This window comes from Sceloporus undulatus, chromosome 4 (assembly GCF_019175285.1).
Source record: "Sceloporus undulatus isolate JIND9_A2432 ecotype Alabama chromosome 4, SceUnd_v1.1, whole genome shotgun sequence".
NCBI classification, from domain to species: Eukaryota; Metazoa; Chordata; class Lepidosauria; order Squamata; family Phrynosomatidae; genus Sceloporus; species Sceloporus undulatus.
This window is the reverse complement of record NC_056525.1, coordinates 10,013,916-10,028,013: the sequence shown is the minus strand read 5'-3', so window position 1 is coordinate 10,028,013 and position 14,098 is coordinate 10,013,916. Positions and strand designations below refer to the sequence as shown.

The 14,098-nt window shown below is 45.2% G+C and overlaps 1 protein-coding gene across 1 annotated transcript in view; it reads right to left on the bottom strand.

Annotated features, from left to right (window-relative positions):
- The window catches only part of CHRNA4 (cholinergic receptor nicotinic alpha 4 subunit), a 117,041-nt gene that overhangs the window by 61,426 nt on the left and 41,517 nt on the right, over positions 1 to 14,098 (bottom strand). The window contains exon 3 of the mRNA XM_042466412.1: positions 1,671 to 1,715. Coding sequence (XP_042322346.1) covers positions 1,671 to 1,715 — 45 coding nt within the window. The remainder of the gene's footprint in view (positions 1 to 1,670; positions 1,716 to 14,098) is intronic.

Sequence of the window (14,098 nt, the reverse complement as noted above, 5' to 3'; positions counted from 1 at the left end):
TATTATTATTATTATTATTATTATTATTATTATTATTATTATTATTATTATTATTATTATTATGTTAAAATAGCCAACAGGTTAAAATAGAATACTGGATGGAAGAGCCTGTTGAGCTCACCACAAAGGAGAAAACAGCATTCAGTAGAGGGGAAGCAGACCTGTAAAGAAATCAATACATCAATAAATACTGTATATACTTGACTATATGTCGACCTCATGTATAAGTCGAGGGCAGGTTTCAGGGCCAAAATTATGGATTTTGATGTGACTCATGGATAAGTCGAGGGTAAAAGTTTGCGGCACATAAGGGATCCCTCAAAATAGCATATTTTACTGATTGAAAACCTGTTTGAAGAAAGGAAAGCTAATTTTTTTCCAGCTGAAAACATTTTTAGTGTGTTGGAAGCTTGAGAGGGTCAGTGGGGATTTCTAGAGCTACACTGGATAACCTACAAGGGTTGCATGCAGTCTGCAGGCCTCAGAATTGCCACTTCTGATCAAGAACAATGAAAGACTCTAAACAAAGTATTCCAACTTCAAAAATTGGCCGGCTGAGCAAGGCTTTGACCTGGGATGCATCCAAGCAGCAGCATCCCGGCTAGATAAGCAGCAGTTTAAGTATGATAACATCCCGGGGCATCCCAGATCCTGAATTCAAGCTGGAAGAGTTAAGCCATCTTATTTGTTAATGGGATAAGATCCTAAGAGTAAGGTGTATAAGTACAGGGAACAGGCAAGATGAAGAAGTCCGATTTTCCATTATCTTTGCTAGCAAGGAGAATCCAGCATTTGCTGAAATGTTATCTTCTCCATCCCTTTCCTAGAATCTGAATTTTTGATTTCCTGCCCACTGTCTTAGATGTGTTATCTGTTGTCCTACAAAGATAGTAGATCAATTCCAACGGAAGGGGCCTGCACATGTCTTTATTCTATGGCTATTTTCCTTGAAAAGAGCAGGGAGAGAATGAGGTTTGTTTGCCTTCTTGCTTCTTTGAGATCCAAATCTTTCAAAATTTTTAGAATACTGCAAAACAATAGTTACTGTACCTGGAACCAAACCCCAGCAGATGCAAAGGACCCACTATTATTATTATTATTATTATTATTATTATTATTATTATTATTATTATTATTATATCCACAATTGGCTTTTAAAAATTAGTATCTGTGTATCTCTCTGTGGAGTTTATCAGACAAGGGAAATTGAAAGGATAACCCAATGGCAATCTGAACGCAATCAGGGGGTTTAACTTTATTGCTTGATAAACTGCCACATGCAAATTCAGGCAATGGGAAGTCAGTCCGAACGCAATCATGTAGTTTTACGTTATTGCGTGATAGACTGCCACATGCAAATTCAGGCAATGGCATGCTATTTTCGGGCAATGGGAAGCCAGTTTGAACACAATGTGCGTTCACGTAATTACGCAAAACTAGCGACGTTAAGTGAATGCATTCTGGCCCCACTTTCTTTTCATTCAAATTTAAGAGAAATTCCTGCTGTTTGATAAACTCTTATTTGTGAATGAGTGTAAGACAAAGAAAAACAAAATGCCCAGCAGTATCATTGAGGAAAGAGACAGAATGTCAGGGTTGGTCCCATATTTAGTTCTACATTAGAAAGATGTGAGAAATAAACACAAGAGAAGAAACTGAGGTTGACTCACTTGTTTCACCCACACATTCGTGGTCATCATTTGGTTTTTTTCATCCTAGAAAAAAAGAAGGAAAGAAATTAAATTATAAGGAAAGTGTCTGTTGTCCCCGAATGCTCTTGAAACAGCAGCTTTCACTCCTGCCACCCTTTTTTACGTACAAATCACCCATAATCTCAGTAATAAATGTAGTTACGCATCAGCTAAAGAAAGCAGATGATACAGAAGCTTAGTGTAAAACAAATACATCTGCTTTTTACCAGTCAACATCCTCAGTCCTGTCTGATTTCTTTAACGCTTTGTGGCACTGACGTTAACAACTCTGTAGCCCAGCCCAAACTTGTACCCTCCATATGTGACTACAACACTAATCTGTAGTAAGAATTATTGCCTTTCATATGCCATGGAAATTAAATTTCTATGTATACAGACACATTGGAAAACTGAGCATCCTCCAGCTATGTTGGATAGACTAAAAGCTCTGTCACCTCCACCAACACAGTCAATGGTGTGAAGTTGAATGGTCTTGTTAGGCAGAGATTGGAAGGTATAGTCTGGCATATCAGGAATATGCCAGGCAAAGAATGGCTACATTAGCAATTGTCATTGCTGGAACAATAATAGAATCATGGTGTTGGACAGGGCATTATGGGCCATAGACTCCATCCCCTACTCAATGCAAGATCTCCAGCTAAAGCATCCCCAACAGGTAGGTGTCCAGCCTCTTTCTGAAGATGTCAAGAGAAGGAGACGTTGTCACCTTTCCAGGCAATTTGTTTCATTGTTGAACCACGTTTACCGTCTAGAAGTTCCTCTTAATATTCAATCAAAATCTAACCTCCTGTAACTTAAAAATGTCAAAAAGAGAAGAAACTTTAATGAGGCATGACTCAGTTCATATAGTCCCTGAGTCAAGGAGTCATCGTTCAACTTCAAAATCAGAGGGCCTGTGGCCTTTCAGATGTTGTTGGGCTACAGCTCCTATTAAATTTGATCACAGACCCTGCTAGATAGAACTGATGACAGTTGCAGTCCAATAATATTTGTGTTCCCCACAAATTCCTTGGCCACGGCCTAGATACAGCCATGATGCTGTCAAAGAAAGACATTGTTGCCTGTGAGAAGGAAAAATGCATAACTGTCCTGGACTGAACTTCACTTAGGGACATATTATGTATGTGGGGCAAAAATGTCACCACTGTACAATACATATATTCCACTGATAGTGACGGAAGTGAAGTTGTGCAGACAGCATGTTCACCTGTATCTTGCCTTTGCAAGTTGTGCCTCGTGTACTGAGGTTATACTTGCTATTGCAGTTGTGCACCCTATATGTTGTATTGTCATTACACACTGTAGTTGTGCCACCTATATTTTGCACTGTGGTTGTTCATCCTATACACTGTGTTATGATTATGTTTTTTGGTTGTGCATCCTCTACTTTCTACTTCAGTTGTACATTGTAGATTATGTGTTCTGCAATGGCATCCAGTCATTAACATGAATTGCACAATGTTGCTATTCTGCTTGGGTGGTTGCATAGTGCTGCTGTGGTGCATGTCTGCATGCAAGTATTACATTACATTAAGGGTTGTTGTGTGTGTGTGTGTGTGTGTGTGTGTGTGTGTATATATATATATATATAATCTTGTTGTTTGCTCAAAATTGGGACTCAAAGAAGCTAAAAATTCAAAAGACTACAGTTAAAACATACAAAAGTAAGCAATAAAATAGAATTAAACTGTTAAAGTGCAGTCGGCCTTCCTTATCCAAGGATTCTTTATCCAGGGATTCAAGCATCCATGGCTTGAAAATATTCCAAAAAAGTATAACTTCCAAATAGCAAACCTTGATTTTCCATTTTATATAAGGGACACCATTTTACTATGCCATTGTATTTAATGGAACTTGAGCGTCTACGGATCTTGTTATCCATGGGGAGTCCTGGAACCAAATCGCAGCAGATAACAAGGGCCCACTTTCTTAAACACATCTCTATTAAAATAATGAAATGCATTTTAAAAATATAAACACCCTTAAAAATAGTACAATGAAAAAGTACAACATTCCCAGCCCATTCTTTAAAGACTTTCTGTTTCAAAAGACTGTTTGAATAAAAATGTCTCATTCTTCTGACAGAAGGAAAAGGAGGGGGCCTTCCAGGAAAGGAGTTCCAGAGTCTAGGGGCAGCCACCAAGAAGGTCCTCTCTCATGTCTCCACCAACCATGCTTGCAATGGTGGTGGGACTGAGAGAAGGGCTTCTCCTGATGATCTGAGAGGTCAGGCCACCTCATACAGGGAGATAAAGTTTGCCAAATAGCCTGGACCTGAGCCATATAAGTCTAATAGGTCATAACCAGCACTTTTAATTGTGCCTGGAAACAAACTGGAAGCCAATGGAGCTGTTTCAAAAGGGGCGTTATGTGGTCTCTGTAACATACTCCAGTTAACAGCTTGGCTGCCCCTGTTTGGACCAGCTGAAGTTTCCGAAGACTCTTCAAAAGCAGCCCCAAGTAGAGCGTGTTATAGTAGTCCAAATGGGATGTAACCAAGGCATTACCACCATTGCACCAAGTCCCCGATTTAGCAGAGACATTCCTAATTAATCCTCTGCTCCCCTTTATTTGATGCTTTTAAAATGTCTCAGTTTCTCTCTCCTCCTTTCACTTTCCCCCTTTGTCCTCAGCTTATTTCGGGTGCTGCAAACTGAGTTCCAAGTGCAAAAGTAGTTTGAATTCAATTAACTCAGCAGCGGTGGAGAGGAAGGGTGGAATCTTGTCATTCCAAGTAGACTCAGGTGACAGCAAACTGCTGTAGCATCTTCCGCATTAATAATTTGCCATCTTAACCATACTCTGATACTGCTTATGTGATACTGACAGGGCACTGAACTGACGCAGATAGTGTTTGGTTTTGAGACAGAGAAGGAGACAACTGACAGAGACAGGTTTTGGATTTCACAGGGACAGGAGAGTTAGAAGGGAGAACTGACTTTGTACTGGGGAGCCATGACAGAGTAGATTATTCAAGAGTAAATGTGTTATATTACTGAGTTTTAATAAATCTATACAGCATGGCAAAGTGAATTCAGTGTTGGTCTATGACTCTGAAGGACTGGGTTAGATTCCTCACTCAGCCATGTAAAACCACTAGGTGATGCTGGGTGAGTCACATGCTCTCAGCCCCAGAAAACTCTATGATAGGGTTGCATTAGGGTCACCACATGTTGGAAATGATTTGAAAGCACACAACAACAACAACAACAACAACAACAACAACAACAACAACACAACAACAACAACAACAAATTGTTGTTTTTTAAAATCATCATAAACCCACCACAGCAAGACAGCCAGAGGTCCACATTTAAGGGGTCCCCTGAGGCTCAAGTACCTAATCCAGGAAAGGATTGTGGGGGAAACAAGGGCAATGTGAGAAGCAGGATCCCAAGGGATAGAACTGCAAAGCCAGCCTAAGAAAAAGGTTCTGTTTCATATATATTTGCCACAACCATGATGGCCCCACAGTTCCAACTCTTGGGATCCTGCCACTGAGGCTGAGAGTGTGTGACTTTTCTAGGGTCATACAGTAGGGAGCTTATCACTTGGGCAAATCAGACAGCTTAGCTCTTCCAGCTTCAATTCTGGATCCACGACGTTATCATACCTAAATCGCCACCAGTCTAGCCAGGATGCTGCCACTTGGATGCATCCCAGGTCAAAGTATCGCACAGCTGGCCAATTAAGTTGGAAACTCCCCGACTTCTAAAAAGTGCTGGCTCATCGCCCCGCACCCTCAGAACTTCTGGGCAGCAACTACTCAGGGTTCTAGGGACCAGACTCTCCTCCACAAAAAGGAGGACGTATTCCAGCGTCGCCCCTGCCCTTTGGAATATGCTGCCCACAGAGCTCCGCTCGGCCACCTCCCTAGCTCAGTTTAGAAGGGACTTGAAAACCTTCCTATTTTGAGCTGCATTCCCCAAATGAGTTCCTGATGGCCTTCCTCCCTCTTTGGTCGGCAAGATGGTTGGCTGATGGGGTTTTGACTTGTTTTTAATATGTGTATATTATTGTATTGTGCTTGATTTTATTGTAATGTTCACCGCCCTGATCAATGGAAGGGCGGTATATAAATAAAATTTTTATTTATTTTATTTTATCGAGGCTTAGACTCAGGATGCATCCAGGTGGTGACATCCTGGCTAAATCGGTGGTGATTTAGGTATAACATCCAGGGCATCTCGGATCCAGAATTGAAGCTAGAAGAGGTAAACCAGCTTATTTGCCCAAGCAACAAGCTCCTAGGTTTCCATGGCTGAGCAGGAATTCAAATCTTGGTCTCCTGGAATCCTAGTCCAACACTGAAACCACTGCATCACAGTAGTTCTCTCCTTCATCGTTAGGGTGAGATATATTGCAATTACACTTAAAGCACAGCTTTATATAAACCTGTGTCCTCTTAACTCCTTCTTTTTGCTAGTACCCCCCACTGAAGTGTGGACTTGGGCTGATGTTGAATAATATAGACTTCTGGCTTTAGCCTTGCTTGAAATACTACTTCCCCTTCTATAGATCACCCTTTGTCCTTGCCACCCATATTTATGCTTCCTAATTTTCTTTTAAAATAACATATAAGGAAGAGGGATCTTTCCTCTTGTCTTCCTCTGGAAGAAAGACGGATGCATAAAGTGCTAGGAAAAGCATATTTGATTTGTTTTTACTCCAATAAATTCATTCTGATGGGTATTGGAATGATGTAATTCTTCATTCTGTATCCAAATGGCCCATTACTTCACTAAATGAAGGCAGTAATGTCTAAAAATCATTGTTCCCCACTGGCACTTCACTTCCTTATCTCCTAACAGGGTTTTTGCTTGTTCCCCTTTCTTTCAGTCCTTTACCCCCAATGAGAATGCCAGTGTATTGTGTGGTTTCAAAATGCCCCATACCCACAGGAGTGTTTGTGGATGTAGAATCAAGGGTATTGATTCTATACCCCAAAATGCAGAGACAGAAAACAAATATTTACACAAGGTGGACGTTTTGTTCAAATAGCTGTCAACCCTCCTTGTTCTTCACAAAAGGAAGGAAGGAAGGAAGGAAGGAAGGAAGGAAGGAAGGAAGGAATCAGGCAGCATATACATATGTGATGGATTTGTTTGGACAGTTTTTGTTCCTGCCAGTCTGTGTGTGTGTGTGTAAAAAGAAAAGAAAAACTCTACATAGCAGGTGGCTAAAACTTGTCAACATTAGCTGAGATCCTGCATCAAACAGATCCTGTATGGCTTAGTACCTTCCCTCCAGCTTGAAATAATAATAATAATAATAATAATAATATTTATTTGTATCCCGCCTCTCCTGTCTGGATCAAGGTGGGGGTACAACAAACATAAGAAACAATAAAATAAAAACACAACAAACCACAAGTAAAAACATAGCAAGACATATAAAATCCAATCCCTATCTCCCTCCCACCATTAAATACCATTAAAACGACAATTCCCAACTGTAGAGTAAACATTCCTAGGAGGTCAATTTGGGAATGCCTGCCGGAAGAGATCCGTTTTTTTGCCTTCTTAAAGGCCTCCAAAGATGTTTATAGGCGGATCTCCTCCGGCAGGCCATTCTAGTTTTTGGAGCGGCAACAGAAACGTCCTCTGGGAAGGTGTACCCCAGTCTGGTTTTCTTAGACTGCAAGAGATTCTTCCCGAGGACCTGAGAGTGCGGGAAGGATTGTATGAGAGGAGGTAAGCTGGACCCAAGCCATGCAGGGCTTTATAGGTAATGACCAACACCTTATACTGTGCCCAGAAGAATGGCAGCCAGTGTAGGGATTTATCATAGGTGTAATGGATCAGATTTCAACTCCCTGTAACCAATCTGGCTGCCATATTGGACCACTTGCAGCTTCCAAACGTGGCATGAGGGTTGCCCCATGTAGAACGCATTACAGAAATCGAGACGAGAGGGTTACCAGTGAATGTACAACCATTTCCATTCCAGGAAGGGTCATAGCTAGCATATCAGCCGAAGCGTTAACAGGCACCTCTGGCTGTCGCATCCACCTGAGATGAACAGTACTGAAGTGACGAGTCCAGGAGTACCAGGAACCATGTCCGGCAAACTGCCCATGTCGAGTGTTTTTACCTGACCCTGAAGGCCAGAGATAGTTTTAGGGATTCTGTTAGTCTACCGGCCACCCCATGTCCTAACAGACTCCCTGGCCGAGCTGACACAGTTTGATCTCGGAGCTGGTGTTGGAGTCCCCAAGGCTTCTTGTCCTGGGGGACCTCACATCCCCTTCGCCCAGCTAAGGTCCATCCGGTGCAGTCAGGAGTTCATGGCTACCATGACTGCCATGGGCCTATCTCAACTGGTATCAGGGCCCACGCATTTTGCTGCTAATACACTTGACCTGGTCTTTGTACGGACATGGAGAACCCGTGGGCGGAGGTAACTAACATCTCCGCTTCTTCATGGACGGATCACTTCCTGGTTGAGGCTAAGCTCAAGCTTCTACACCCGCTCTCCCCCCGGGGGTGGCGGACCTATTAGAATGGTCCACCCTCGAAGGCTGATGGAACCCAAAAGATTCCAGAAGCCCTAGAGAGATATATGGTTGGTACTGACAGCGCTTGTTGATGCCCTGACAAACACCTGGGATACTGATCTCTTCAAGGCTATACACAGTATCGCTCCCAAGCGTCCTCTCAGGCCTGCTTCCAAAAGGCTAAACTCAAGGCTTCTACCCAGCTCCCCCCCCGGGGGTGGCGGCCCAATTAGAATGGTCCACCCTCGAAGGCTGATGGAACCCAAAAGGTTCCAAGAAGCCCTAGAGAGATATTGGTTGGTACTGACAGCGAATCTGTTGATGCCCTGACCACACCTGGGATACTGATCTCTCCAAGGCTATAACACAGTATCAATCCCAAGTGTCCTCTCAGGCCTGCTTCCACAAAAAAAAGCCCTGGAATATGGAAGATCTCAGGGAAGGAAGCGGGTTCTGCGATGACTAGAGCGCAAATGGCGAAGACACCAGGATTAGCCGACAAGGCATCCTAGATTCTCTCTTGGAGACCTATGGAATGGCGATAAGTGCAGCAAAGAACTCGTTCTTTTCTGCGCGTATCGCGTCCACGGAGTCGCGTCCAGCAGAGCTGTTCAGGGTAGTGAGGGAGCTTACTCAGCTAACCCTCCTCCCTGAACTCTATTCTGGAACCATTCTAAAGCCTGCTGTGCGAATTTAACAACTTCTTAATGGATAAAACCTCTTGGCTAAGGCTGATCTTGACGCCAGTATTCTAAAGAATCCAGAATAGAGGTCTCCAGAGCTTCCTGGACTTTATTGTACTGGATCAGTTTGAGTCCGTGAGTACTGAGGAAGTGGACAAGATCCTTGAAGTGTTAGGAAGACAACCTGCTCTCTCTGATCCCTGTCCCTCTTGGCTAGCAGTTCAGGGGGGTGCGACTGTAACATTATGTTGCGTCGCTAATTAATTCATCCTTTAGGGAAGAGCCTTTCCATCCAGCTTAAAATTGGCCATAGTAAAACCGCTGATAAAAAGCCCTCCCTGGCCCCTGATTCATAACATTTCGGCCTATTTCACTGCTGCCTTTTTGGGAAAGGTGATCGAGAGGGCGGTTGCCATTCAGCTTCAATCGGTTGGGAATGATTTTCTAGACCCATTTCAAAATGGCTTCAGGCGCTATGGATTTGAGACTGCCATGGTTGCCTTTGTCAGTGATCTCCGTCTGGGCATGGACAGGGGTGCGTGTCCCTTTAGTGCTCTTAGGCATCTCAGCGGCTTTCGATATCATTGCCATGGTATCCTTCTGAAACGCCTGAGAGAGTTGGGGATGGGGGGCACTGCGCTCCAGTGGTTCCATTCTAACCTCTCGGGTAGATTCCAGATGGTGCAGCTGGGGGACGTGTGCTCTGATAAGAGGGCCTTACATCTGGTGTCCTCAAGGAGCGCATTCTGTCCCCATGCTATTTAACATTTACATGAAACGCTGGGAGAGATCATCCAGAGCACGGGGGCGGTGTTATCAGTACGCTGATGACACCAAATATGTTTCTCTGTGTCTCCGACTGAGCAGTGACAGGGATTGAGTCATCTCCCTCTAGATGCTGTCTGGAGTCAGTAATGGGCTGGATGAGGGGAAACAGACTCAGACTGAATCCAGAGAAAACGAAGTACTCGTGATAGGTTCTTGGGAGGGTTGGAGATTTGCCACTGTCTAAAGGGGTAAAGCTTCCCCTGAAGGACTTGTTCGCCGTCTGGGGGTGCTCTGGACTCGTCGCTCTCACCTAATCTCAGGTGGTGCGACAGTCAGGAGTACCTGTTATCAGCTTCAGCTGATACGCCAGGCTGCGACCCTACCTGGGCCGGGGGGACCTTGAAACAGTGGTACATGCTTGGTAACCTCTCGGTTGGATTTCGGGGCAACCTTGTACCAAACCCGGAAGTTTCAATTAGTGCGAACATGGCAGACGGCTGGTCACTGGATCTTCCAGGACCCGCCATATAACACCAGTCTACAGGATCTACATTGGCTGCCTATTCGCTTCGGCCGCAATACAAGGTATTGGTTATAACCTATAAAGCCCTAAATGGCTTGGCCCAGGGTACTTGGAGGACCGCCTCTCCCCATATAATCCGCCTTGCACACTCAGATCGGTCGGGAAGCTACTCTTGAGGGTTCCAGATACTAAACATTCTATGATGTACGAAGGGCATTTTCTTCTTGGCCCCGCCGCTTGGAACTCCCTTCCCACGAGCTCCGCTCGACCACCTCCCTCGCCTATTTAGGAAGAGATTAAAAACCTTTCTCTCTCAAACAAGCCTTTCCCCAGACGCTGTAATGCCCTTTCCCCCCCCTTTGCATTTGTACTTCAGCTAGTCTTAGAATCATAGAATCATAGATCATAGAGTTGGAAGGACCACTGGGCCCTCCAGTTCAACCCCCTGCCATGCAGGAAATCCAATTCAAAGCATCCCTGACAGATGGCCATCCAGCCTTGTTTAAAGACCTCCCAAGGAAGGAGACTCTATCACCCTCCGAGGGAGTGCATTCCCACTGTCGAACAGCCCTTACTGTCAGGAAGTTCCTCCTATGTTCAGGTGGAATCTCTTTTCCTGTAGCTTGCATCCATGTTCCGGGTCCTTTCTCTTGTTGCTTTGTAATTTGTATTTTTAACTTTGTCTGTTACTGTTTTTATATCTTGTATTTATTATGTTTTATCATCGTAACCCGCCTTGATCTCCAAGGAAAGTGGGGGGATATAAATAAGATTTATTATTATTATTTATTTACCCCCAAGCTACGAACACAGTCCTTTAGGGAATGTGTGGCCCCATCCAGAACTGGAGAGTTTATCACCATTCCGGATTAGATTACCTATAGCAAGTACAGTTGGCCCTTCTTCTACGTGGATTTACCTTCCGGGATTTGAGCATCCGCGGAAGGCAAACCCGGAAGTTGTCCCCATGGTGGGGCGTGCACGCGCACCGCCATTGGGGACAAAAGTCCCTGGCTTACCCTCCCCCTTCCTTCCCTCCCTCCCTTTCCCCACTTACCTTGCTCGTCGTCGCCGCCGCCTCCAGTCGCCGTTACCGACGGCGGCGGTGGCGGCGAGAGGCATGGCCCTCGGCCTCCGCGGGAAGGCCGGGCGGGTGCTGGAGCAAAGGGCCTCTAGGCAGCACCCGGCCCTTTTGCAGAGGTGGCGGCCATGGAAGGCTGAAGCCTGGCCTCCAGGCCGGCCTCCTCGCAGATGCAGCCTCCTCATGCGCCGCCGTCTGCAAAAGGGCCGGGTGGCGGTAGAGACCCTTTGGCCTCCAGCACCGCCCGCCCTTCCATGGAGGCTGAGGGCCATGCCTCCTCCCGCCACCGCCCCGCCGGTAACGCTGACTTGGAGGCGGCGGGCGGCGACGAGCAAGGTAATGGGGAGGAAGGGAGGGAGGGAATGAGGGAGGCGGAGGGAGGGAAGGAGGAGGGAAGGGGAGGGTAAGCCAGGGACTTTTGTCCCCAATGGTGGCGCGCGTGCACGCGTGCCACCATTGGGGACAATAGGGACTTAAGCATACGCGGATTTTGGTATACGCGGGGGGGGGGGGGGGGACGGAGCCCCCGCGTATACCAAGGACCCACTGTACCTCCGTTTTATTTGGATTCAGTTTAAGTCTATTTTCCCTCATCCAATCCATTACTGACTTCAGACAGTCATTCAGAGGGGAGATGCCATCCTTGGTCACTAAAGCAGTCCGAGACATGGAGAAGCAAATTTGGGTGTCATTAGTGTACTGATAACACCCCGCCCCATGTCTCCGGATGATCTCACCCAGCGGCTTCATGTAAATGTTGAATACCATTGGATACAGTATCGCACCTTGAGGGACACCCGATTTATTGGCCGAACAACTGTCCCCAAGCGACACCATCTGGAACTTACCCAAGAGATAGGACCGGAACCACTGCAAAGCAGTGCCCCCGATTCCTAACCCTTTCAAGCGTTCCAGAAGGATACCATGGTCTATGGTATCGAAGCCCGCTGAGAGGTCCAAGAGCACCAACAGGGCCACACTTCCCCTGTCAATGCACAGACGGAGATCATCAACCAAGGTGACCATGGTGGTTTCGACTCTGTATCTCGACCTGAAGCCAGTTTGAAATGGATCAAGATAATCGGTGTCATCCAAGACTGCTTGGAGTTGGTTGGCAACTGCCCTCTCGATCACCTTGCCCAAAGACGGAAGAAGAGATACTGGACGATAATTAGATTTCTCCAGGGGATCAAGGGAAGGCTTTTTAAGAGGTTTAACCACAGCCAGTTTTAAACTGGCTGGAAAACTGCCTTCCCTGAGGGAGGCATTAATAATTGATCTTAACAAACTCATAGTTGCCTCCCCTCCCTGGATGGCCAGCCATGAAGGGCACGGGTCAAGAGGCCAGGTGGTCTTTTTGACCTTAGCAAGCAGCTTGTCTACGTCATCAGTACTCAGAGAAAGCTGTCAAGCCATGGGTAGAGTAGCGGAGGCAGTGTTATTACAGCTTTTCGTGGGCCTGGGCAGGTAGAGAGGTGAGAGGTAACCCAGAGAAAGAAGCAGCAGATGGTCAGGGCTGCTTCCATCATCTTCTGTCCAGCCACTTTCAACATTCTCCAAGGCTAGCATGACGGTGATTTGCCATATGGACCTTTAATTGCCTTCCCCTCACAGCCAGTACCTATCATGTCTTCTTCCTTTGAGTCCCATCCCACCTTTCTCCACTGGTAAACAGTAACAGCTGCTTTGCCAGGGCTTCAAAGCTGGCAGGAGAGTGATTTTTAATGGGGTGCAAAGCATTAGAAAATAGCCTTTTGTGCCTCTTCCAAAAAGAGACCCAGGACCTTTTCACACACGGCACTTATCGTGCCAATATCATTGCCCAAACACTCCAGAAGCGAAGAGGTGGGATCGCCGGTCACACTTCTGAAGTGTCACTGAAGCGCATCCCGCTGTTTTCCTATCAATGAATCATTCACGGAGCAGCCATTTTATGTAATAATGGGATCTTCCATTATTACTAAAATGGCTTCACTGAGAACGATTCATCAACAGGAGAACAGCAAAATGCCTCAATGATGCTTCAGAAGTCCAACTGGCAATGCCACCTTCGCACTTCTGGAGTGTTTGGGCAACGATATCCGTGCGGTAAGTGCCTCATGTGAAAAGGGCCCTACATGCATGCAGCTCAAAGTTACATGTAAGCCAACTCTAGGTGGCAAATGTCCTAAAATGCCTATCTTTTAGGTCTAATTCCATGTGAACGCTGCAACAAAAGGTGACTCTAAGGTATTAAAATGCCCCATCTATCGTAATGAGGGATTAATGAAGGAAATACTTTGGGTAGGGATCAGGTTAGTGGCAATGCTGGCTAGAAGATTCTAAGAGTTGTAATCCAAAAGGTGTAGTCCAAAAAAAGAGACTGAACATGGTGTTGTCTTCCAAAAGGGCCCTAGGGCAGGAGTTTCTGGTATGCTTCTGATATGTAACTGGTTAACAACTGTATGTTTCTGGTATGCTTCTGATATATAACTGGTTAACAACTGGTTAACAATTGCTGGACTTGCTAGTCATTTACTCTGATCCAGCAGAGATCGAACAGTTAATAGAAAGTTAGTAGAAAGTAGAAACTAAATGTATTTAGTTAATATTTAATAAACTAAACACAACAACCCTAATTCAATTGCATGTTTGAAGGGTGAAAAATTGCAATATGCTGTTACTACATTTATGTTAAATTTACATTTAAAGTAAATACTTACACTAAAAGCCTTACCAGAATGAGGATGGAAAATTTCATCCACAGTTTTGCTCTCTCACACACACCTCCTCCCTCTTCTGTTTTAAGTTTAGGAGAGACAGCCAAGTGTGTGTGGATGGATGGATGGATGGATG